Source organism: Rhinolophus ferrumequinum, chromosome 8, assembly GCF_004115265.2.
Source record: "Rhinolophus ferrumequinum isolate MPI-CBG mRhiFer1 chromosome 8, mRhiFer1_v1.p, whole genome shotgun sequence".
Classification (NCBI taxonomy): domain Eukaryota; kingdom Metazoa; phylum Chordata; class Mammalia; order Chiroptera; family Rhinolophidae; genus Rhinolophus; species Rhinolophus ferrumequinum.
Window position 1 is genome coordinate 94,511,932 of NC_046291.1, and position 23,213 is coordinate 94,535,144.

General features: G+C 38.2%; 1 protein-coding gene across 4 annotated transcripts in view; it reads right to left on the bottom strand.

The window, feature by feature from the left end:
• CNTNAP5 (contactin associated protein family member 5) overlaps nt 1-23,213 on the bottom strand; it is a 769,018-nt gene that overhangs the window by 118,118 nt on the left and 627,687 nt on the right. For all 4 annotated transcript variants that reach the window (XM_033111359.1, XM_033111357.1, XM_033111358.1 and 1 more), the window contains exons 14-16: nt 18,493-18,649; nt 2,946-3,073; nt 2,599-2,769 (exon numbers count right to left, since the gene is read on the bottom strand). In XM_033111359.1, the coding sequence (XP_032967250.1) occupies nt 2,599-2,769; nt 2,946-3,073; nt 18,493-18,649 (456 nt within the window). The remainder of the gene's footprint in view (nt 1-2,598; nt 2,770-2,945; nt 3,074-18,492; nt 18,650-23,213) is intronic.

Sequence of the window (23,213 nt, forward strand, 5' to 3'; positions counted from 1 at the left end):
AGCTTGAATTATCTTGCATTTGGGTCAGTGTGAATCTTGACCTAAAGGAAAAGCAATAAGGGAGAGGCCTTGGAAAGGGGATATAGAGCCACTGTGTTCTAAGGCACATTTTCTATCTTGTTGCGTCTCAGTTTTCTCATTTGTAAAATGGGAATAAAATCAGTAGCTAATTGTCAGGTTGTTTATAAATTAATTCTGGTGGAAATTATATTTTCATCAAATGTAATACCACGTGCATTTAAAACATTTTTGTACAGCCCAAAACACAAAATATAATAACAGAGAGTACACATTGGGTATAGACATATAATTAACACTAAATCAGCACTCATTACCTTGTGATGACATTTGCTGCTGCTTTAATGAATCAATAGGCCTTGAGGCCTGATTTTTATTAAATGTACATTAAGGTTATTATATTTATATTATAAAATGGTTGGCACTCAACTCCACGTTTTCAGACCTGAGCCAAGTTCGGTAGGAGGGATCTTATTTCACACAAAAGGCACAGGGTTTCCTCCCATTAACAGTCTAAATTGTTGGCGTTAAATGAGTTAAAACTACCAATTAAAGAGATCTGTTTCCTTGCATGTATTGTGCTGTCATTGCTAAAGAAACACTTAGTTGCTTGGAGATTTGGAGGGAAAGCGTACAAACACTGCAGCCACATATCTCCTCTAGCCGGTGCTTTTGTCTCTTTCTCTGGATCTCTTAAATTTCCAACTTTCTGGTGGTAACACATTACTTATCCTTTCAAGGGTATATGATGTAGTCACATGATTATCATAATATGGTCAATTGTCTTAATCAAACTATAGGGAACATCTATTTAGACAAAGATAAATGAGACACCTGGTGACAAACAGGAGTTTTTATGGCAAAGGGTATAACAAGGACAGGACGGTGGGAACAGGCCACACTGTAGGTAAGAAATAAGGGGGTACCCTGAGTGCAGAGAATTGATAAACAAGCAGAAGCAGCTAAAAGTAAATCTATTTTTCCTTATTGCCATGCGCCTTTAATTCTAAGTGTCAGTGATAAAACAGACCTCCACCAAAAACATAATCTTTTGTTAGTCTGAGTTCTAACAAATGCTGATGTTAGTATTAATTTTTAATAATGCACATGTAAGCTTCAAATAGCACTTTTTATTTCTTAACACTTAGTAAATATTATATTCAAGAGGTAAGTTAACACAGAGAACACCAGATAAATTGTTGGCTGCTGAACATACAGACTCAAATATATGTGTTTTCTTTAAAGAGTAAGAGCTCAAGTTCTGACTTTTCATTTTTATAATTACTGTGCTATCATTGTATAACTCAAATCTATTGAAACACATGAGTATATAGTACCACAGGTTTGTGGACACAAATTACATCCAAAGACAGCTTAAGTGTTTCAAAATCCTCAGGAACCCTGTTAGTTTCTACCAAACAGAACAGAAATCTATGCTGAATTTTCTGGTAAAAATATTTTAGTGGATTATTTATGATTGCAGAGGTATTTTGAAAGTTGTTAGAAGTGATTCTGAAAAATAAACATGGAAAATATTACAATTTCTGGAATTTATTGTAAAATGGAATTTTTATGAATCTGTACCCAACTTATCCTTATGTTTAAAACCTTTCCTAAAATTTATATAGCTATTGCTTAATGTGAAAAAATAAAATAAAATTTATAAAAAGAATCCTTTGATCAATATGAGAGAAGATTGATGGGTAAATTTGATTACAATCTTTTAAACATAGACATGCCAAGAAAATCAATTTTGATGAAGTCATTCACAAATTTGTAGAGGTAAAGTCTAAGGAACAGAAATTTTAATGTTATTACTGTTAATGGAACAAACGAACATAGGTATTTTTTTCCCTTTTTATAAAAATCAAATTAATGCAATAAAAAATATCTATTTTATTTTCCTTTTTGTACTGGATTATTTTTTATTGGCATGATTACATATACAAGTTCAATAATAGAACATTTCCCCATCTGTATTTCTATCAGTTTTTCATTTAACTTTGTGATGATTACTGAATATAACCTGTATATATAGGAGACGGGATGTTAAAAAGTGACCCGCGTCCTGGCATTAAATGCACTAGATACACCAAAGTTCATGGTGAAGTGATAGAGAAATGATGGGAATTCTGACTGAGTAGTCATACACTCCTAGTGATGAGCAATAAGTGAGGACATTACTTTCAGAGCAAAAGTACAACAAAAAAGTGGACCCCAAATCTGAATATAATGCACAAGAATAACACTTTCAGCTTCTCACGGAAGTTGTAATGAACAAGTTCTATGATGTAGAAACTTAAAGTCACAGGTAGGAAACACACATGGATCAGATAAAGGGCATAGCCACCGGTATCCACGGACATTTGGGGAATGTTCTATTTTGAAGAGAGAATGACTGATTAAATACCGATAGGTAATAATGAAACATTAGAAGGTACTAGAAATTGGCATTGCTAATTTATAGATGCCCAGTGAGGTTGATTTAGTAATACAAATATGAACTTGTTGGTGGCAAAGATAAGACTAAAGTTTCTTCTGTTGACCAACTACATTAAATTCATAAATGAGGGAACTTACAGCTTATTTCAAGTCGGATGAAGTCTGTAATGCCAAGGTTTTCTAGGAAAACTCCAGATAAAGCCGTGGTTTTAAAAAAGAAGGAAATATCTGCGCTGAATTCCGCATGGAAGGTAGGAAAGTGGAGGTAAGAAGCTTCTGTATAAAATGAGACTGCATTCCAGAAGTGTCCTGCAAATGAGAAAATCCTTAAGCATGGCTCATTGTTTTGGAATGGGGTATAGGAAAGCTGGGCATGTGGATAATTTTTCAAGACTGGGGAAAACTGCGTGGAAAAGGGATAAGGGAATAAAAACATCTTGGGCTTATGTAACACAGAGAGAAAGCTTATTTCCATTAGTACTCACGGTCACCATAGCAACGCAATGGACCAATTCTCCAAGCAGCTTCTGAGTTTGATCTGTTGGTATCAGTGATAACTATCTGGGTGACAGGCAAGTGGTCTTTGAAGGAGAGAAAGCCAGTATCATTTGTCCTGCAAAACATAGATTACAGAAAAAGAGGAGAAAATGTGGATAAACTAGGGACTCTTTAGCAAGACTCCTCTTTTCAAAAGTGATTTGGGTGGTTCCAGCAGGGTGGGGGCAGGGAGGGGGATAACAGGGCGTTTCACCTCATACGTGTGTGTGAAAGACTGGAATGGCAATTATAAAATCCATGGCCGGCTTCCAAAAACAAGGAGATTTTACAACTTCCCTAAGTCCTTCCAGAAACAGTTTGTAGAGTTTGCTGCTACTTGTTCTGGCTAAGAGCACACACCTGCCCAGTGCAGTGTGATGTAACATTAAACATCGCCTCTCTTGCCATACAGAGATCAGCTACCTCAGAAACTAACCTGAAATAGGCATAAATTCCATGTGAAATCACTCCGAGGATTTGTTTTAGCCACCGGCCAAAGTATTTAATCAGCTTGGGATGATTCTTATCAACTTTTAACTCTAGGTAAAAGCAAATCTTTACAGTTACTGGTTTGTTGCTTTTCATTTTGGTCTGTTTTAAAGATCTTGGTAGTCAAGAACTCTAGCTTTGTCTTTGCTAATTATGCAAATAGGAAACTGACTGGTCACACTTTCACAACAAATTTAAAAAGGAATAGAGTTAAGCTATTGATTTTTCTCTCTTTTTAAGTTGTGATTTTGAACTCATAGTAAGAACATACCATTAAACTGAGAGTAAAAATAGATGTGGGTAAGAAACTGGCATTACATTAATAAACATTTTGAGGCAGCAATATATTAAAGGATATTTTTCCCACACAACACCCCTCTACAGTGGGTGTCAGTATTCTCATTTACAAATGAGGGAACTGAGGCTCAGAGATATTAGGTAATTGCCTAAGGGCCACCGGCAGAAGGGGCAGGGGAGTAGTCACACATTTGGTACCTAGCCCATGTGTAAAGTTAACAAGGATGTCATAAACACATGTTAATCTGAGCTGAACTGAATCAGATGAGACAGTCCAAGGACGAACACAAATCATGTGGACTCACCCCCCTCGAGCCCCCCGCCTGCCCCATCAGCCTCAGTGAAGCACAGGGTGGGTCATCTTGCCTGTATTTGGGAACTGGGAGACAGAGCATCATGCTCCCATATTCAGGCAAAGTATATGATGCAGCAATTTGCTAATAAGAACACAAAGTAGCCGAGTAACAATGGTTCTCTCTTTGTATCCACAAAGAAGTCAACAAAACACTCAAAAATGCTCAGAATCAACATTATATTTCATTATCATTTACATATCACTTACGACTCTGAGTTTAGAGACAAGAAAAATAATATTCCAAAGTATTAATTTGGGAAGCTTAGCAAAGACCAAATAGTGGGATAAAGTGCTTTGGAAGCAGATTTGTCCTGGAATCTCAGGTCCCCAGCGCCTGGCTGTGTTAGTTTAGGCAAATCACTTTACTTCTGAGACTCCCCAGTGTCCTCAGTTTTAAAATGGAGATAATGAATATATCACAGAGTTGCAGAGAGGATTAAATGAGATTACAGTCACTTAGCATGGTGTCTGATCTATGGTAAATGCTGAAAACTGGTAGCAGTAACACTCATTTTAGTTCTCATCTGGACTAAGACTTTTGTTTCTATTTGAAAGCACGTCTCTGAATGTTACACAGACACAATCAATGTTAAGTCTTCACATTCCAATATCTATTCAGGAAGAGATTTCAAACCAAATTCCAAGTAGTGAAAGGAACAGACCAACTCACATCTGCTCCTGAGGTAACTGTATTTCTATAGGATTCATTTCTCTCCATTTTCATTTTCAAGGTGAAATGGGAAATTCTGAAGTCTGCCCATCAATGCTAACTACTGCCTCCCTTACCCACTGTGTCATCTTGCCTACAACAATGTTCTGTCCTTGTGTCAAAGTGTTGGAATATTTAAACAGCACTCTAACAATAAAAATCTTTTCCAGGTAAAGGGAAAACAAAAATCCTTCACATTTAGTTTGATGTTGCAATTCACATTACCAAAAATACTTTTTATCTAAAAACTAAAAAAGTAAATTAATGAATAAAACCGCTCTCCAAAGTTGTTTAATGGGATAAACAGATACAAAACTCAAGTGCCTACAGGGACGAGGAAAGGAATAAAAATGAGTGAAGCCAGCTTTGTGTTAGATGATAAATGGAACCTGACACACAGCTTCACTCTCAGGGGGAGGGAGAGGAGGGAGAGGAGGGAAAGGAGGGAGAGGAGGGAAAGGAGAGAGGAGAGAGGAGAGAGGAGAGAGAGAGACTGGTAGGAAGTAGGTGTTCTATTTAAAGGAAAGACCATATTCATTAATGACACGTAATTATGCTATTTATGAGTATAAGGTAGCCTAGCCTTCAGTATTAATGTAAAACTTCTTCATTTTTAAATCTTGACAATGGATTTTTTTTTTTTTTTAAGTGTATGGTGGGAACGAACCAACATTGTCCTGGCCAATAAAATGCAGAAGAGAAATGTTTTTCGCTTACAGGCAACCTGGGCATCAAGGAGACCTTGCACATGTATTCATGCTTTTAGGGTCACTGTCATGCTCGGTCTCAGCTCCCGCTCCCCTCACCAGAACGCAGGATATGGCAAGGCCAAAAAGGAGCCATAGATAGGAGAGGCATACCACTATATTCTGGATGGCGTCTGGCTGAGACACAAAAGCCAGCATTCGCCAGTACCCCAATGAGGGGCCTTCCTGCACCCCCATCTTGCTGGCAGCTGGGCGGGACATAGGAAGTAGGATCAACACGATCCGCAATCCATAATCCTCTTGCCAACCGCACTTCCTAGCTGCAATCCACTGTCCCCTTCTCTTCCAACCAACCAACCAACACCCTAGCATAGCCACGGTAGTTATATTAGTGGCTAATATAATCAGTAACAGCTGGTGGCCACCCAGCCACAGTGGATGACCATCTGATTACAGCTGATGGCCATCTAATAACCAAGCCAGCACCTTTCCCTGTGAGGCCGAGAGCCTGGAAACTATTCTCTGGGACTCTGTCCCCACAATCACATTGAGAATAAGATTGGATTTAATTCAATTTGTGAGTGATACGTATGATTGAAACCTTTCAAAGCATTAATTGGTAGAATATTTCGGGGGTGGGTGGTGGTGGTAGATTTTGGCCATAAGAAAATGATACCAATTATGGTGGTTCCTGTTGAGAGGCCAGGAGTCCACAGTTGTAGATCTGACTTTTTACACTTAACTTTTCTTTTTGTTTGTACTCACCTTCGCAAGGGCGAATGCTTTAAGATTTTGTCTTCCTTTGGAATATATGAGAATCTACATTAGGGTAGAGTACTTATGTACTTTTTAAGTACAGAAGTGATTATGTTATCATTTGAATCAGACCGGCCTTCGTTGAATAAATGTGCCTAAACAGACTCATCGTATGATGTCAGTGAGGTTGTCATGCAGGGAGTCATGCAGTGTCTCAGCTCCTGCTCCCCACATAAGAATGCAGGACATGGTGAGGCCAAAAAGGAACACCCATGGTGCCATAGATAAGGGAGTCATATCACTGTATGGGTATGGGTCGCTGGCGGCTGGGTTGGAGACACAGGAAGCAGGAGCCACACTATCCGCAACCTGCTGTCCATTTGTCTCTGCCAACCAACCAACCTCACTTGCTAGCTGCAATCCGCCGTGCTAATTGGAATACGCTCTTGCTAGCTCAGCCACCATCTTCTTGCTAGCTCCCATTTTTCTGCTAGCGTAGTTACAGCAGTTATATTCGTGGCCAATGGCTCACTGGTTACAGCTGATGGCCAACTAGCCACAGCTGATGGGCATCTAATCACAGTTGATGGCCATTTACTACCTGAGCCAGCACCTTTCCACGTGAGGCTGAGAGCCTGGAAACTGCACTCCTGGCTCTGTCCCCACAGAGGTCACTTTGGGCCTCAGTTTCCTTCTCTCTTATAATACTAATTTGATATTGTTGTACAAATCAAAAGACAATATATATAAATAGTTAACACACTGACTGTTACATCTTAGGGACTCAATAAATTGTTGTTGAAATTCCCAGGAAAATTGGAAATTAAAATACAAAGTACAAAGAATTTTTAAAAGGAAAATAAGAAAGGGATCCCCTGTTGATGAATGATGAATGGCAGACCAGCCAGAGATTCCAGCATATGGAGGTTCCAAGGACACAAGGAATAGACATGCGGTCCTCCAGGTACACATACGACCTACCTAATAAAAAAAGTGTGCATTAAGAAAAAGACTTGAGAAAAATATTCTCAAGAGCAAAAGTATGGCACAGAGTTACTCAATGTGGTCTCCTCTGGGTTTATTATCTGAATCTTGGGATTTTACCAAATTCAGGATTACAGAACACAACAGGGACCTCTGATTTCTTTAGTGTATTATTAAAGTGTGGTGGAAAGTCACATGCTCCCATTTGCTTTCATCAGTCAATTTTAGTTAACTGATGCTCTGTAAGCTTCTTTTAGAAGAATTATCTGGGTGACTGAGCCTATAAAGGGAGTTCCTTTTTCTTCTTTTATTTTTTATGTCCTTCTCTTTTTTCAGTTACTCAAAAGTAAGAAGTTAAATATGCATAAGGTAGGAAAACCTAAGAATTATGCAAAGAACCCCAGAATTTCAGCTCTCTTCGCAGACCTTGTGGGGATCTCAGTGGATTAGCCTCAAGACACTCTGTCCACCCTTCCCTTGGGTGGATGACATCATGCCTTCCATTTCCCATAGCTGCAAAGGGGACTGGCCAGTCAGATGCCCAGAAGCAGCTCTGCAAGTCTTAAGTACTGTGTTGATGCTTGCCAATAATTCTATCCTCACTTTGGTTAAGGCAATGATTTTCTTTTTGTCTTCCTTCTGGGGATATCCAGAGAAAAAAAGACATGGGGATTAGATGACAAGAAGCTCAAAATGAGCTAAGGTGTCATTGGTTGCCCAAAAAAGCAAATGCAAGCATTGACTATAGTCATATACACAAGTCCACACCTGGAGGTAGTATCTATTCAGCCCTGCCCCACACTGACCACACCATAGCTGGAGTCTTGTTTTCAGTGCCTAGCAAAACAAGACAAGTTTGGCATGAATTTGAAAATTCCAGAGACTATATTTCTTCTATAAACATTCTAGAAACTTGAGACCATAGAGCTCATCTCACGTACATGTGAGAATATAAAATTAAGTCTTATTAGATGAATACAGCCAAAGTTTACACAATTTTACTTTATTGTTAAGAAATTAAAATGGCCCTCAGATGTTATGGGTATACAATTGATTAAAAAAAGCACTACCACTGATGTAGATTTTGGAGGCATCATTTGATTACTGTGTTCTGGATATGAACAAAAGAAGCATCAGCAGTGCCATGAAAGTTCTTCACAGAACTCTCCACATCCTTCCTTCTATCTCATCTTGCTGCTCTCCCTTATCCTCCTCCAAGTACCACAACCAGCCTTTCTCCCTTTGCTCCATGGAAACTTCTCTCACTGAACTGCTAATTTGCATGGACTATGTCAGACCCTAACTTACCTTCTTTCCTTTCACACACACACACACACACACACACACACACACACACCCTTTTCTTGTAGAATAATTTATATATATATATATATATATATATATATATATATATATATATATATATATATAGTCATCCCAATGCCGACTAAGCTCTCCTTTCTATGTTAACATTAGTCATCTCTAACGAATGTGCCCAAACTGCCTCCACTTGTCACTTTCTCCAGGAAATGGCAGTCCTATTGCCTGTGTTACTCAATTATGTGAATGACCTGGCTGTGTGCCCCTACTTGCTCAGTCTGGACCCATACAGACCTTCATCTCTCATTTTTCTGCACATCCTCCTCATTCTTGGTCAACAACTTCCACCCATCGCACTTTCTGTCTCTCCGTTCAGCTGCCCTATCTTCCTCCTCCTGGTCTGGATTTTATTTGGAGGTCTCACTCTGCCTGGGGCTTTGCTCTTGTGACCTAACCCAGCTCCCTGCTGCTAATCTCTCTGCTTGCTTCATTTCTTATTCTTCTCCACACTACCCACAGACACATACTTATAAATGTGAACCAGGATACATGCATGATTACTTAAACCCTTTAAAGGGGTTTCTATTTCTTACAAGTACAATGCAAATTCCAAAATACTTAACATAACAAATAGTGTGAATGACCCGCAACCGACTGCCTCACCTGGGAGGACTGTAAGGCTCAAAACACCAGCATGGACCAGGGAGCTGTGTCATACACAAGTAGGCTGAGAAACAACGGCTTGAATCGGAGTGGGGGGGGGGGAGGTGGAAGAAAGGGGGAAAATAGTGTGAACAATAAAATGCTATTTATAATCTCAATGGCTGTGGGGACAGAGCCAGGAGTGCAGTTTCCAGGCTCTCGGCCTCACATGGAAAGGTGCTGGCTCAGGTAGTAAATGGCCATCAACTGTGATTGGATGGCCATCAGCTGTGGCTAGTTGGCCGTCAGCTGTAGCCGGTTAGCCAATTGGCCACTGATATAACTGCCGCGGCTGCACTGGTTGGTGAGTCGAGGGGAGTCGGTCGGTTGGCAGGCAGAAAAGTGGACAGCAGGTCGCACGTCGTGTGAATCCAGCCTCCAGTGAGACCATAGTGGTATGAGTCCCCTACCTATGGCTCCGTGGGGGTTCCTTTTTGGCCTAGCCATGTCCTGCATTCTTATGGGGGGAGTGGGAGCTGAGACCCCACTGGCCGCCCCGTATGACAATGGCCTTTTACAGAGAGGAGTTCATTCTGAAGACCAGGATCCGTAAGCTCGAGGCATTGCTTGAGTTGGGGCCTCTCTTTCTGAAACCTACTGGTGGCTCTGGGGTTCGTCTGACAACCTCAGGTCACTGAAGCTTATCTCATCTAATTCTCAGAACAACCCTGTGATGCTGTTATAAGCATTCCCTGCCTTGTATAGGAGAGGAATCTAGGGCTCGGAAGGGATGGCTAAATTTCTCAGGGTGCATCATTTGCACGTGGAGAGCCCAGGAGTCGAAGGGCAGAGCCTTCACTGAAACCAGCACACTCCTGTCCTGCAGGCCAGGTCTCACTCCCACAGAGAGCAGCTCTCTGGTGAGTGTGAGTGGAAGCTGTCGTTTCCCACATTTAGTCTGCATCTTCTTAGGGCAGTCCTGGGGTGACAGCACAAGCCCTGAGTCCTTGAACTGTCCTCCTGAGTCTCAGACGGACTGTCCCCACTCTGTTCACACAGGTTTTCTCCACACAAGATACAATTCAATTGATTAGGTTTCAGTTTACTAATTTGCAATCATTTTCCAGGCCTATGTTCCCTGAGATTCCACAGGGTCACCTTGACAGGGGTTCTGGGAGTCCACAAACTCTTTGGTTACACATTTACACACAATCTTATTTCTATTGTGGGCAGACCCATCCATTAAGTGAACTTTCAGAGGGCAGCCATGTTTGGGGGAGGGGCCTTCAGTGTTCTGTTTTCATTTCTCCTAGAGTTTGATGGCTGAATGATACCTTTGATTGTTGTGGTATGCTATTTAATTCTTTATGCTATTGCATATATTTATACTTTTCTTAGAAATTAGTTTAATTTTTTAATAAATAAATGTTGCCTCATAGTGTAAGACACTATAAAATAGAAAGAATAATAAAAATGATGCCTAGCACATTTTTGAGAACGAAATATATGGTACATCTGTTAGATGTACAAATTATTGCTAACTCAGCCTGTTCTCCCCAGATATGTATGTGTGTGTGTGTGTGTGTGTGTGTGTGTGTATATACATATATATTTATTTTTTAATAAAACGGGAACCTGAATCTCAGGGAGGCTAAGTGATTTAGGCTCTATTGTTGATAAGTGACAAATCCAGGATTTGATCATCCCATTACATAATAAAATATTACTTAGAGATCAATTACATCATACATCTAGACAATGAGGGTGCTGCCGGCCAAAGTAGTTACAATTGTGTGTGTTCTGTGTGTATTACACGTATTAGCTCATAATGTTTTCACTAAAACCCTATATGGTATATGGCGTATTTGCAAAGGAAGTAGAACTATTTCTCTCCCTCCTCCTCCTCCTCCTGCTTTTCTCCCTCCTCTTCCTTCTTCTTAATGATAAAGACTCTATGCTTTGAAAAAAATGCAGAGACAATGGGATTTATTTGCAATTTGCTGAGAGTGTTCCACGGACTTTGGAAGCAGTGCCAGGCATGGTAGAAATGACAAACTCAGAGAGACAACATGAGGAAGAACACAGTATCACCGGGGTTCCATCAGAGCTCTCGACACCTGGCTAAGGGTTCCAGCAAGTTCTGAGCAAAAAGAGGTTGTCACTAATGTCTCCCTGTGTAGCCTTGTTTTGACTCTAGTGAGTTCTGCATACCCCTGGGGTGCGGGTCTCTCCTCAGGGTCTGGACCATTTCCCCCCTGAGTCAGGGCCACCAGTTCTGAACTGACTCCCCTGTGGTCTGTACATAGTCCTAAGGCCCTTCAGCAATTGGGCCACGTCTATCAAAATAGAAAAGTGGGTTATTTAACAACTCTAAGCTAGGAATCTATGCAATAGAAAGAATAATTTTGAAAGTGGAAAAAAGTGTAAATCAAGATTCAAAAGTATTCATTGCAGCATTTTTTTCTAATGCTGGAAAATCACTTACACGTAAAAGGTTTATCATAAAGGAGTGGCAAAATGTGTAACGATAAAACTATACTATGGGGTGTACTTTAGCCATGACAGTGGGCAAGGGGCACTGATTTTCATGCTTATTTAATGATGCCAAGTAAAAGCTCCTCAAGACATATTTTATGTGGAAAAAGCAAGTTGCAGAATAATGTGATTAATACAATCTCATATTTAGTAAAGAAAAAACAAACTTACATGTTAATAAATATGGTATATGTGTAGGAAGATATTTATATGTAGAAGTACCCTACATGCCCAACTATTATTTCTAGGTGTTGGATTTTACATATGGGGCAGAAGTGAGATGATTCCAAGTGGTGGTAAAGGAAGAGCTTCTACTTTTTAAATTAAATAATCTGAAATATTTAAATTTTTGCAATGATGATGTATCTATTTTTTTAAATAAAAACTCCTAAAATTAAGAAAGAAAAAAAAAAAAAAAAACGGAAAACACTTCCCTTATGCATTATTAAATACAGACACCTAAATTGGGTGGATCAAAACTGACAATTGTAAGCGAACTTATAGAGTAGTTTGCTATTGTTAGATAAGTAATGCTACATCCTTAGCATTAAGTAGGGAAATTAAAATAGAAGCCAGAATCTTATTGCACATTTAAGTTGAATTATAATATTTTGGTATATGATAATAGTCCAAATCAAATTGTTGTAAAAATATACTATAAAAATGCAAATTCTCAGTCTTGATACTGACTTTGATTTCTATCTGTACTCACAACTTTGCAATTACCTAAGTAACACGACTCCACAGATAATTTAGAAATAGTATATTTGTACAGCTTGACAGATTACATTTTTAATTGTTTCCACTAAGAATAAAAAAGGAGTATTTTATAGCTATGTATTTTGTTTTGTTTTTTGTAGAACCAACAGGTCTTAAATTGTTTATATAATATTAGTTATTTTCCCAATAGATGAGAGGATGGTGGTATCATTAAATGAAAACAAACAAACAAAAAAACAAATAAACTTCTTAATGCTACCCCTGGCAAAATATAAACTATTTTATTCCATCTAGAATTCTATAAGATAATGATGTGATATGTTGGTTTTTGTATTATCAACTTCTGGTTATAAGTTCTTTTTCTATATTTTTGCATTGTTTCTTCTTGAGTGTGCGATGCCTCCTATGTCTCCAAACAGACACACTACAAACATTCTGTCTGAAAACAAAAAACAATCTGAAATCCAGTCTTGGGATCATTAGTGTAAACATGCCAGTATCAAGTTGCTCCGGTATATATACTTTAAGTGAAAATTTAATGACTAAAACAGCTGATTGTAACTACCAAGTGGAGGGAGAGCACATTTGGCCAGAAGAGAGGCTGGGGAGAAGGGAAATAACTCTACTGATTATTATTTTTTCATTAATTCACTCAACAGTTAATGCATGTAGGACATACCATGTGCCAAGCATACTTCTCTCCAACATGAGGTAATGGCTTCATTACATTGCTAGGTGCATGTGAAATTTCAGGGACCGAGTGAGTAAAACCCCATATGAAATTCATAATTTCTGCCTGCTTGGGGCAAAGTCACTTCTAAAACTCAGTAACTAGTGGACTAGTTCATAAACAGATTTAAAAATAACAAAATTCAACAAGCAGAAATTGTATTATATTTTTTTTTGATGAGCTAAAGCCTTAGTGTGTACTGAGGTGATCCCTTTCTCTCTCTCAAGAGTCAGAATCCTCTTGGTAATATCTCGGATATTACCAAGTATGAAGAACCCTCACTGAACCACGCCTGGCAATGTCAGGGGTGGAGGTCTTGAGGAAATCAAAGAAGGTCTGAGAGATCAATGAACAGCCTCTATGAGGAAACAGCCAAGCCCGAAACCCCTTGTATGTATCCAGCATCCTCCTCCTAAATGCAATTGTCTCATTCATTCTCATGGGAAAGAAATGAAGGGCTTTTGTGGAGATTAAGGTCCTACGACGGGATTAGACACCAATAACAAAAGTGGAAAAAAAATGTATAGAAAGATAACTTTTGGAGCAGAGTGATCACTTCTAACTACACTTTGATAACCAGGAGAAAACAAATCTATAGCAAAATGTTTAAACGTATCAGAATTTAAACCTTACATCACTTTCATTCTCTATTTTGTGCCACATCTCTTTATACAAGTGTGTAGGAAGAGCAAAGAACTGAATTACTAAAAATCAAATAAATATGTCTGCATTTTCTTATAAATACAAGAGCGCTTTACTTTAGTACCACCTGGATGTTTGAATGAGAAAACCGCCATTTGGCCCACGTGCCATCATCAAGAGGCACATTTTGGACCACCTACCTGCCTCCTCCAACTTGCCACCCAAACCACCCTTTGTATCCCTGTACAACCATGGTTTGTAATCATACGCTATCATTTTTTTTTATATCCATCTACAATCATTCCTTGTACCTCTATTAGTATCCCTCCATAGGGATGATGGTTTTTCCACTTTCCACACAACCCAATACTTTCCTGTACTAGCATCTCCATGCTGAATCTATCACTGGTTTTCTTTCCTCCTTTCAACAGTCCATCAGTCCAAAGTAGTTAGATAAGAAAATACCTGATAAGGAGGATTTCAATAGGTTGAATCACTAAGTTGAAGAGAGAAGTTCCTTTGCAAACAATCATTGACTATGAAACTGTTATTCATGACAAGTTTTCTCATTTCTTCTTTTTTCCTCCCTGCTTGATTCTTTGGCTGGGGTATAAACCCCTAGAAAAGTGACTCCATAGTACACCTGATTTAGATGTCTACTGGGGCTTCCCTTAACTCTAGGAAGGGACTGTGCTTTTGGTTTTCATTAAGTGACTTCTTTTTTCCTCCCTCCAACCATATCCATTTTATGAGCTGCCTCAGTTTAACCCATACTCAGAACACTCCTTTTCCTCCTTTATTTAGGTCTCATTGAAATATATGAGCACACATTATTCAGTGATGGAGGTTTACTAAAGTTTTATCAATTACCAGAGGCTTAGAAGGTAGATGACACTGAACAGCCTGACATTGCAAAAAGAAAGACACACACTGCTGTGATGTGACTTGAGAGGCCCAGGGAGAGGTCTCACTGGCTGCCATGAGTCAAAATCCCAACGTAGCAGCTTCTTTGGTGTAGTCAGCAAGAGCAAACTTGGATTCAGCTGGAACCCAACTCTGCCCTTTTAGTCATGTGACCTTAACCATTTATCAGCTCAGAGCCTCAGTTTCCTTTTCTGGGGAAAGGAGATTATGAACCAACCTCAAGGGTTGTTGGGGTGATTATATGAGATAGATTAAAAAATAAGAAAACTTCAGTGTATGATAGATTAACATTTTTAAGTGACATTATCTAGGAATTGTAATATATTAAACTGCTATCTACTAGATGGTATAGCAGCCCAAATCAGTTTTCAGATTCACTTTACCAAGAGCAGAGACTTAAGGAAACTTTACAAGGGAAAAATATCTGAGATTTCTTAGGAGCAACAGTGATACTTAAAGGGGCATGATTGTCTGAAACAAAAATCTGAAATATGTGGAAAGCCAGATTGATCACGTTAACAAAGAATGAGGCTGAAAAATGTTAAGTAACATGATTAACTACTTCACAATTTTGTTATTTTTTTTCTTTTGGTACTTTTTCTTGTGCAGTAAATAATAGATTTGAATCAATAAAAATGAGTGCATTTCCACTAGGCTCTGCTGTGTTTTATATCTGAAAGTATAGTCTATTTCTGCAATCCTTTTTACAAAGCTTTCTCATTGTTCTTTTACATACAAGGAGCTTTATGATCTGGATTTGACTTCCTTCCCTGCCTTCATCTCTTATAAATTCTTCACATGAAAACTGTGCAACAGCCATACCTACATACTTGTGTTTGGGTAAATTTTGGGTGATTTTGATATTATTTCACATTTCCCTGTCTGAGCACACAGAGGTTTCACCTACCTGTACTAAACTAACCTTAGGTGACTTCTGATTCTTCGAAATCTACCCCTTTCCTTGAAATCTAACTAATCTAAGCCCATATGCTCTCTAACTCTGGGACTATCTACGTTTATCTTTATTACAAAATTCATCTCACTGGTCCATGTATTGCTAACTAACTAGCTTTTTTCTTTTTTACTGTGCTGCATATCCCTCAAGGTCAGGGACTATAACGCTCTTGACTTTCTCCGCACAGTGGATTGACTACCTGTCTGGTGCACAGTAGGCACTTGGTAAACATGTGAAAATGTCAGATGGAGTAGTGCATACAGTTAGTACATACAGTTGCTTCTATAACAAATTATTTTCCAGAATCATTCACGACAGACTATGACTTGTCCTAAGACAATGAGTGAAACCCAAAAGAGTTAATTCAGAATCTCAGCCTCTGCTCCCTCATGACAGTGACAGAATGGACGTCCCCATCTCAGCTGATTTTTGCCCCGAGATACCTAACATGTTCCTCTGGTATGCCCCTGCATGGAGTAGGCATCTTTACGAAGGGAAGGTCAAATCATTTCTCTTGATCTTTGGGAGGTTCATTGTTGAACAAAACCTATATCTAAAATTGAATGCTAATGCCCTAATAGAGGTCACTTGCCACCGAAAGTGGCAGGTGATGGGGCTTCCCCCTGGCTCTAAAGGAAACAGGAAGGGTTATGAAATATGCAATAACTCTGCTGATAGACATATTGATGGCCCCAGAGTTTAAGGAAAAGATGTTTTGAAGAGTTCTTCTAAGTATAGCCTAGATGATGAAGTTAAGTCAACATATGAGGGGTTCAAAGTTCAGTGAACTAGTGAGCAAGTCAAAGGAGGAAGAAGCTGCAATCCGAAGAGAAGCGATGATCAATGGAAAGTGCTGTTTAAAAGAGTGTGGAGGTAACTCAACATGATAGTCTCATCTTCTCCTTCTAAGTGATGTGATGCCATTCTCCACCACTGCCTCTCAGGGTTCAGCAAATTAAACTCAGCCCTGGTCAGTTGTTCCCTAGGAAGGAAAGGCATGAAGGCAGTATGGAAAGGGCTGTATATGAAAGGGCTACACCATAGGGAATGAGACAGTAAGCAAAGATCAAAATTCACCCCAAAATAAAAAGAGTGAGAGTTGAAGGTAATTAGGAAAACACTTCATCTTCCCAATAACTTTTTATATTCTACTTCCAATAACAACTTCAGTGATTATACACAATGAAATGAAGATGTTTCCATTCAAGTCTGTGCATCTGTAAATTTCTAATATCTTGTATAATGAATGAAATTTAAACAATTTAAGAAAAGAGTAAATTTAAGCTTCTGGTTGCAGAGAATTTTGAACATGTTTTCCTGGCAATACAACTGTGTAACCCTTCAACATATAGCTCTCAACTTTATAGATGCCATTTTTTGATCACTTCTTCTCCTCAAAGATCTTCTAAATGCATCTATTCATCTAACTACCACTGAATTTCTACTGTACAGGAGTAGGTCTTGAGGGACATAATGTTAAAAGAGACATAGTCTCCATTAGGAACATTGGATTTGCAGGCATCCATAATACTATGATGGAAGTCACTGCAGGGTAAAGGGGGGAAGGCAAAAAACGGGGACTCCATCCTACCTTCAGTCAACTTCATCTGAATTAACATATGTGAATATTTCTAGGTTAGGAAAAGGTACCCAAGTAACTTGCCTTGGGGTCCAAGCAGCCCTACAGCATTCTGAAAGAGTGGTCCATCTAGTAAAACCTGATGGAAACAAAGATTTGGTCCTTTCCTCACAAAAATGAGGTTTTAACTCAACCTTAAATTTTATTTGAAACAGTTCCTCCTGTTTAAAAGTGAAAGAAAAGTACTGAAAATACATTTTAACTGGGTTGAAAGCGGCTTGACATAGAAATTCCTAATTATATGGAGCAGCATTTGATGAAGCAAGCAAAATTACAAAGCCAAAACTAAAGGATGCGTTAAATTCAGTCAAAACAAAAGTGGGTTGGAAATGATGTGTGCATTATTTTTTGTAATCAATACAGTGAAAAACAAGCCGTTCACCTGGGGAACAAAGGAAAAGTAGATGTTACAGACATGGGGGAAGAAACTAAACTGTATCTGATAGGTCATTTGGTGTGGGAGCGTGAGAGACTCTGGCCTCAGCTATACCCGTGTTCAAATTCTAGATCTGTCCAATCGATGTGTGTGACCTTGGGAAATTTATTTAACTTCTTTCCAATCCACATTCCTCAACCTTAAGACGAAAAACTGAGAAAATTATAAGGAATTATTAGGTTGTTATTGGATCAAATAGATGCTCGTTAAATATAAATTCCCTTTGCTATATTTTTATTGGCGGTAATGAGGTAGGCTGGTGATTGAAACATCAGCGGGAATGCAAGGATGAAGAAATAGTCTGTATAAATTACACATCCCTGTCTCCAACATTCTCTCCTAACACCTGTACTCCGTGCATTAGAGAAACACTGACTAAATCACAAAGCTAAATACTACATATCATTTCTTTGTTTAAAATAGCTGATTCAGAATATAAGGAGGCAATGATGGGACAAAGTGCTTTATGTTACAAACCTCAGTAAAAGCGATAAAAGTACTAGCACTGGAAATTTTCAGTTAAAAACTATCACATTCCTTAAGGAGCCCAAGTTCATACTGAATGTCTCATCCATGTTCTTTTCTCTTAGGAGAAATGTTATGTGTCTTATTAACATGCTTCCTCCCCAACGGCAGGAATCATGATTCCAATTACCATTCATCCTTGTCAGCGTCACAGTTGCAAAAGTGTCGAATATCCAGGCAAATCTCATCCAGGCCACATTCGCATTGCTGAACTCCAGGAGGAGCACCTCCCCAGTAAGGGTGCCTCTCCTTGGACCGCCCAATCCACCAGGTAAATGGGACTCCATCTAGAAAACAAGGGATTTCACAGGTCAGAGTGGAGCAAGCCTGGAATAGCACAGCAGGTAGCACAGAAACTAAAATAAAAATGTCTTGAAGAATACACATCTATCCTTCCTCTCTGCTATTCTTCCTTCCTCTCTCTCTCTCTCTCTCTCTCTCTCTCTCTCTCTCTCTCTCTCTCTCTCTTCTTCCCTCCCTCCTTTTCTCCCTTCCTCCCTCTCTTTTTTTATTTCTTTCTCTGTGTTTTTCTCTATATATCTATATATCTATACATGTTTATATATACATACATATACATAGGGTGCCAAAAAAATGTATACACATTTTAAGAATGGAAAAAAAACTGCATTAAAATTATGCTGATGGTAACCACTTTGAGCACCTCTTGTAATTGCAGAAGTCAAACATGACTTGTGTTCATCTTTTGTTATTGGTATATATCGAGTATTACATTTTAATACAGTTTTTTTTTTCCCTTTCTTAAAGCGTGTATACATTTTTTGGCACCCTCTGCATATTTATAGATATCTATGCCTATATACATATGCACATATAACCAACACATTCATGGAAAGTATTCACTAGTAGGATATTGATTAATCACAATGTTCAGAGACAGAGTTACAAACTTAAATGCTTACCAAATCAGACAAGTATCACAACTGAGTAAAGTGGGCCAGATTTCAGAGCAAAACATTTAATATATAGACACAAAAATTATTTTTTTTGAAAATACCAAAGGGAAAATAATCCTTCTGAACACCGTATTTAACACATATAAGGCTGGTCTGTAACCTCCAATTTCTGGTTTGCAAACTGATTTTGAGTCTTGGCTTTGTCAATTTCTTTCCATGAAAAATTTAGTAAAATCCGTTGGAGATTTTTGTTTTTTTTATGACTGGAAATACTTCAGTAGATTAAAATTATTATCCATAAGATGATAATGTATCCAAAACCACAGGTGTGGGCAAGGTGGAGACGCTTAATACATCGTTAAGCTGAATGGGGTTAGGTCTAGGTTCCCTTTGGAAATTGCTGTTTTGTTTCTGTTGAGTATACGCGTATAACAGCCACTTAATATATATTTTGAAAATGAAAGAAATATTTATTAGGGAGCATTTTTCAAAATTTGCCATTTTAAAGTAGAATAATAATACAATACAATAATAATATTGTCTGAGAATGCTACTATGGTGAAATTTTGCCTAGTCAGGATTTGATTTTTATATAGCTCCTGATTTACAAACATATAATTTACAAATTATGCATCTGTACAAATAGCAACAACTTTCCCTGAATTTCTTTCACTGCTAATGTCCCATGAAAGTCACTGAGACATGAAAGAAGAGAAATGCCAATGTGGATTTTCCAAGAATATGTAGGTCATGAGAAAAAGATGGTGAAGGTGCTATGAAAACCACAAGTATCTTAGGGGTGGTTACCAGGGCCAGACAGCCTGAAGGACTAGACTCATGCAAAACTGTTACTCTTCATTCTGCCTAAAATGTTATTCAAGCCCATTTGTTATCTTTTAAAGCTAGAATTCCAGTTAGAGATGTCTGTTAGTCAGTGTCTTTTTAAAGAAAGAACTATTATAAATGGTGAATCAGTTTCCCTAGTTTCAAACAACTATAAATCATTGAGCACTATTTCATATGAATTGCTTGCTTTCTAAATCAGGGGTGTCAAAACTGCAGCCCGCGGGCCAACTGCTGTCTGCAATCCATTGTTAATTGGCCCGCAGCGAATTCCAAAAATACGTTTAGTTTACTTAAATAAACCAGGTGAGGCAATACGTACTTCACCTCGAGTGAGTGGCCCGGCTGTTTATGTATTTTACCACATATGGCCCTTGATAAAAAAACGTTGAAAAAGTTTGGACACCCCTATTCTAAATCCTAACTCACATAAGCTGCACCCAAGTGGCCTAGAGAGAAGGTGGGTTTATTCAGAGCATAAAGCTCTTTCAGGACTGGGGTAAGCTTAGGTGGATCTACTCAGTGTGTGAGTCCAAACCATTGCGTGCTTGAATATGTTTGCCCATGTTGGCTTTGGCTCCAAAAAATGAGAAAGTATCTCTCCACCTTTCCCTTCTTCTAGTGCTGCCCAGATCTCTCCCCCATAATCTAGAATCCATATCAAATAGTAAAGTTCAATGTTACCATGGACTATTTTTGTATATGGGCTAAACCCGGGTTGTAATCATATTAACAATATCATTATTAATGGTATGAGTTCTGGAAAACCACTTTGTGCAGAGCGCTGGTACATGTACCACCTTCTAGTAGTTTCACTAATTCTTATTTGGTGTCTGAAGCCCCTTAAGGTCCCATCAGCAGCCAAAAGCTTTGTATTGTTTTGAATTCATCCGTGTCTTATACCTCGGAAGCTTGCGGCCCCCTTCTCATGTCTGGCGATACGATACAGTCTGCAAATTGTTGTAACCGACTGACTGTTAATGGGCAAGGAGAAAGGAAGGGGGGGAAGAAAACTCACACACACACACACACACACACACACACACGCGTCTGAAAGCAGAGGTTGGCTGCTAAATTTTCCTCTCAGGTGTCCTGTCTTTGTATTTCATTCTCTGTGGAGTACTAGATGGAGCACGACACATGTGGAAACTGAGGATTAAAGGTGGGACATATTGGCCTTAATTCATGACTCTACAGATGTAGGTAGGGAGAGAATCTATACCCTAGCTGTGAATTTGGTCCATTGGAGAAATTGAATTTATTTTCTCCTGATAGAAAGTTCTTTCAAAAGTGAGAGAACAAAGCATCATATATATTATTTTTATATATATATATATACACATATATATATATATGTAATACTACATGTGATACATATATCCTATATATTATACTATATATATTACATATATAGTATAATATATAATGCATATTATAACATATTATATGTATATTATAATATGTAATTGATCTTCAGTATCATATCTACATATATGTAATTTTATATACATATTACATATATTCATCCAGCGAATATTACTGAAGATCTATAGTACTCCCATAACTATTCTAGACACCTGGGCTAATTCACTTAAACACCAAAACAAATAAACAAGCAAGTTAAACATGCCCTCAAATATGTACAATGTAACTATGGGGAGTAGACAATAAAAATAAATAATTTCAGTATTTAGAAAAGCATAGGGCTATAGAAACAATACTTTAGGCCATGTAAGGGTAAGTTGTGTTGTGAAGAAGGGCGTGCTACAATTTTAGGGTGGTCAGGGTGGAACTTCATAAAAAAGATAAATTCTGATCAATACTTAAAGGCAGGGAGGAATTTGCGTGGAGAAGAGCATACCGTCAATGTAAAGGCCTGGAGTAAATCAAGGCATTTCCTGATTTCTATCACCAGTTTTTGTTTTGTTTTGTTTTGTTTTGTTTTTTAAATTAAATGTATATGAGTGATGTTGATTAGTAACATATATAATTTTCAGGTGTACAAGCTTATAATTTGACATCTGTACACTCTGTTGCATGCTCCCAACCCAAAGTCTAGTTTCCTCCGTTACCATGTATTTGACCTTTATCCCCTTCAACCGTCCCCCACCCTCAATCCCCTCTGGTAACCACCATTCAGTTGTCTCTCAGTATGAGTATTTTTGTTAGTTTGTTTGTTACTTTTGTTTTCTATTCCACATATGAGTGAAATCATATTTTTTTGTCCTTTTTTATCTGACTTATTTCACTCTGCATAATATACTCAAGATCCATCCATATTGTTACAAATGGCAATATTTTATTTTTCTTATGGATGAGGAGTATTCCATCGTGTATATATACCACATCTTCTTTATCCAATCATCCATCACTGGAAACTTAGGTTGTTTCCTAATACATGTTTTCATATTTTTTGAGTAAATACACAGAAGAGGAATTGCTGAATGATATCATAGTTCCATTCACATTTTTCTGAGAAACCTCCCCGCAATTTCCCATAGTGTTTGCCTAACTTACATCTCCACCAACAGTGTATGAGGATTCTCTTTCTCTTACATCCTCTCTAACACTTCTTATTTCTTGTCTTTTTGATAATAGCCATTCCAACGTGTGTGAAGTGGTATCTCATTGTACTTTGGTTTGCATTTCCCTAAAAAATAGTGATGTTGAACATCATTTCATATGTCTGTTGGCTATCTGTATGTTTCCATGGAAGAGTGTCTGTCTATTCAGGTCCTCTGCCCAGTTTCTTTTAATCAAATTGTTTTCTTTGTTGTTGAGTTGTGTGAACTCTTTATATATTTTGTATATTCTCCCCTAATTGGAGGTACCATTTGCAAATATCTTCTCCCATTTGGTTGGTTGCCTTTATTTCTGTTTGTTTGTTTTTGATGGTTTCTTTTGCTGTGCAGAAGCAGTTTAAATTGATTTAGTCTTATCTATTTATTTTTGCTTTTACTTCCCTTTGTCTTTGGGTCAAATTCACAAAAAGTCCTAAGTCAAAGTTCAATTTTAGTGCCTGTTTTCTTGTATGTATTTTATTGTTTTAGGTCATATGTTCAAGTCTCTATTCCATTTTGAATTAATTTCT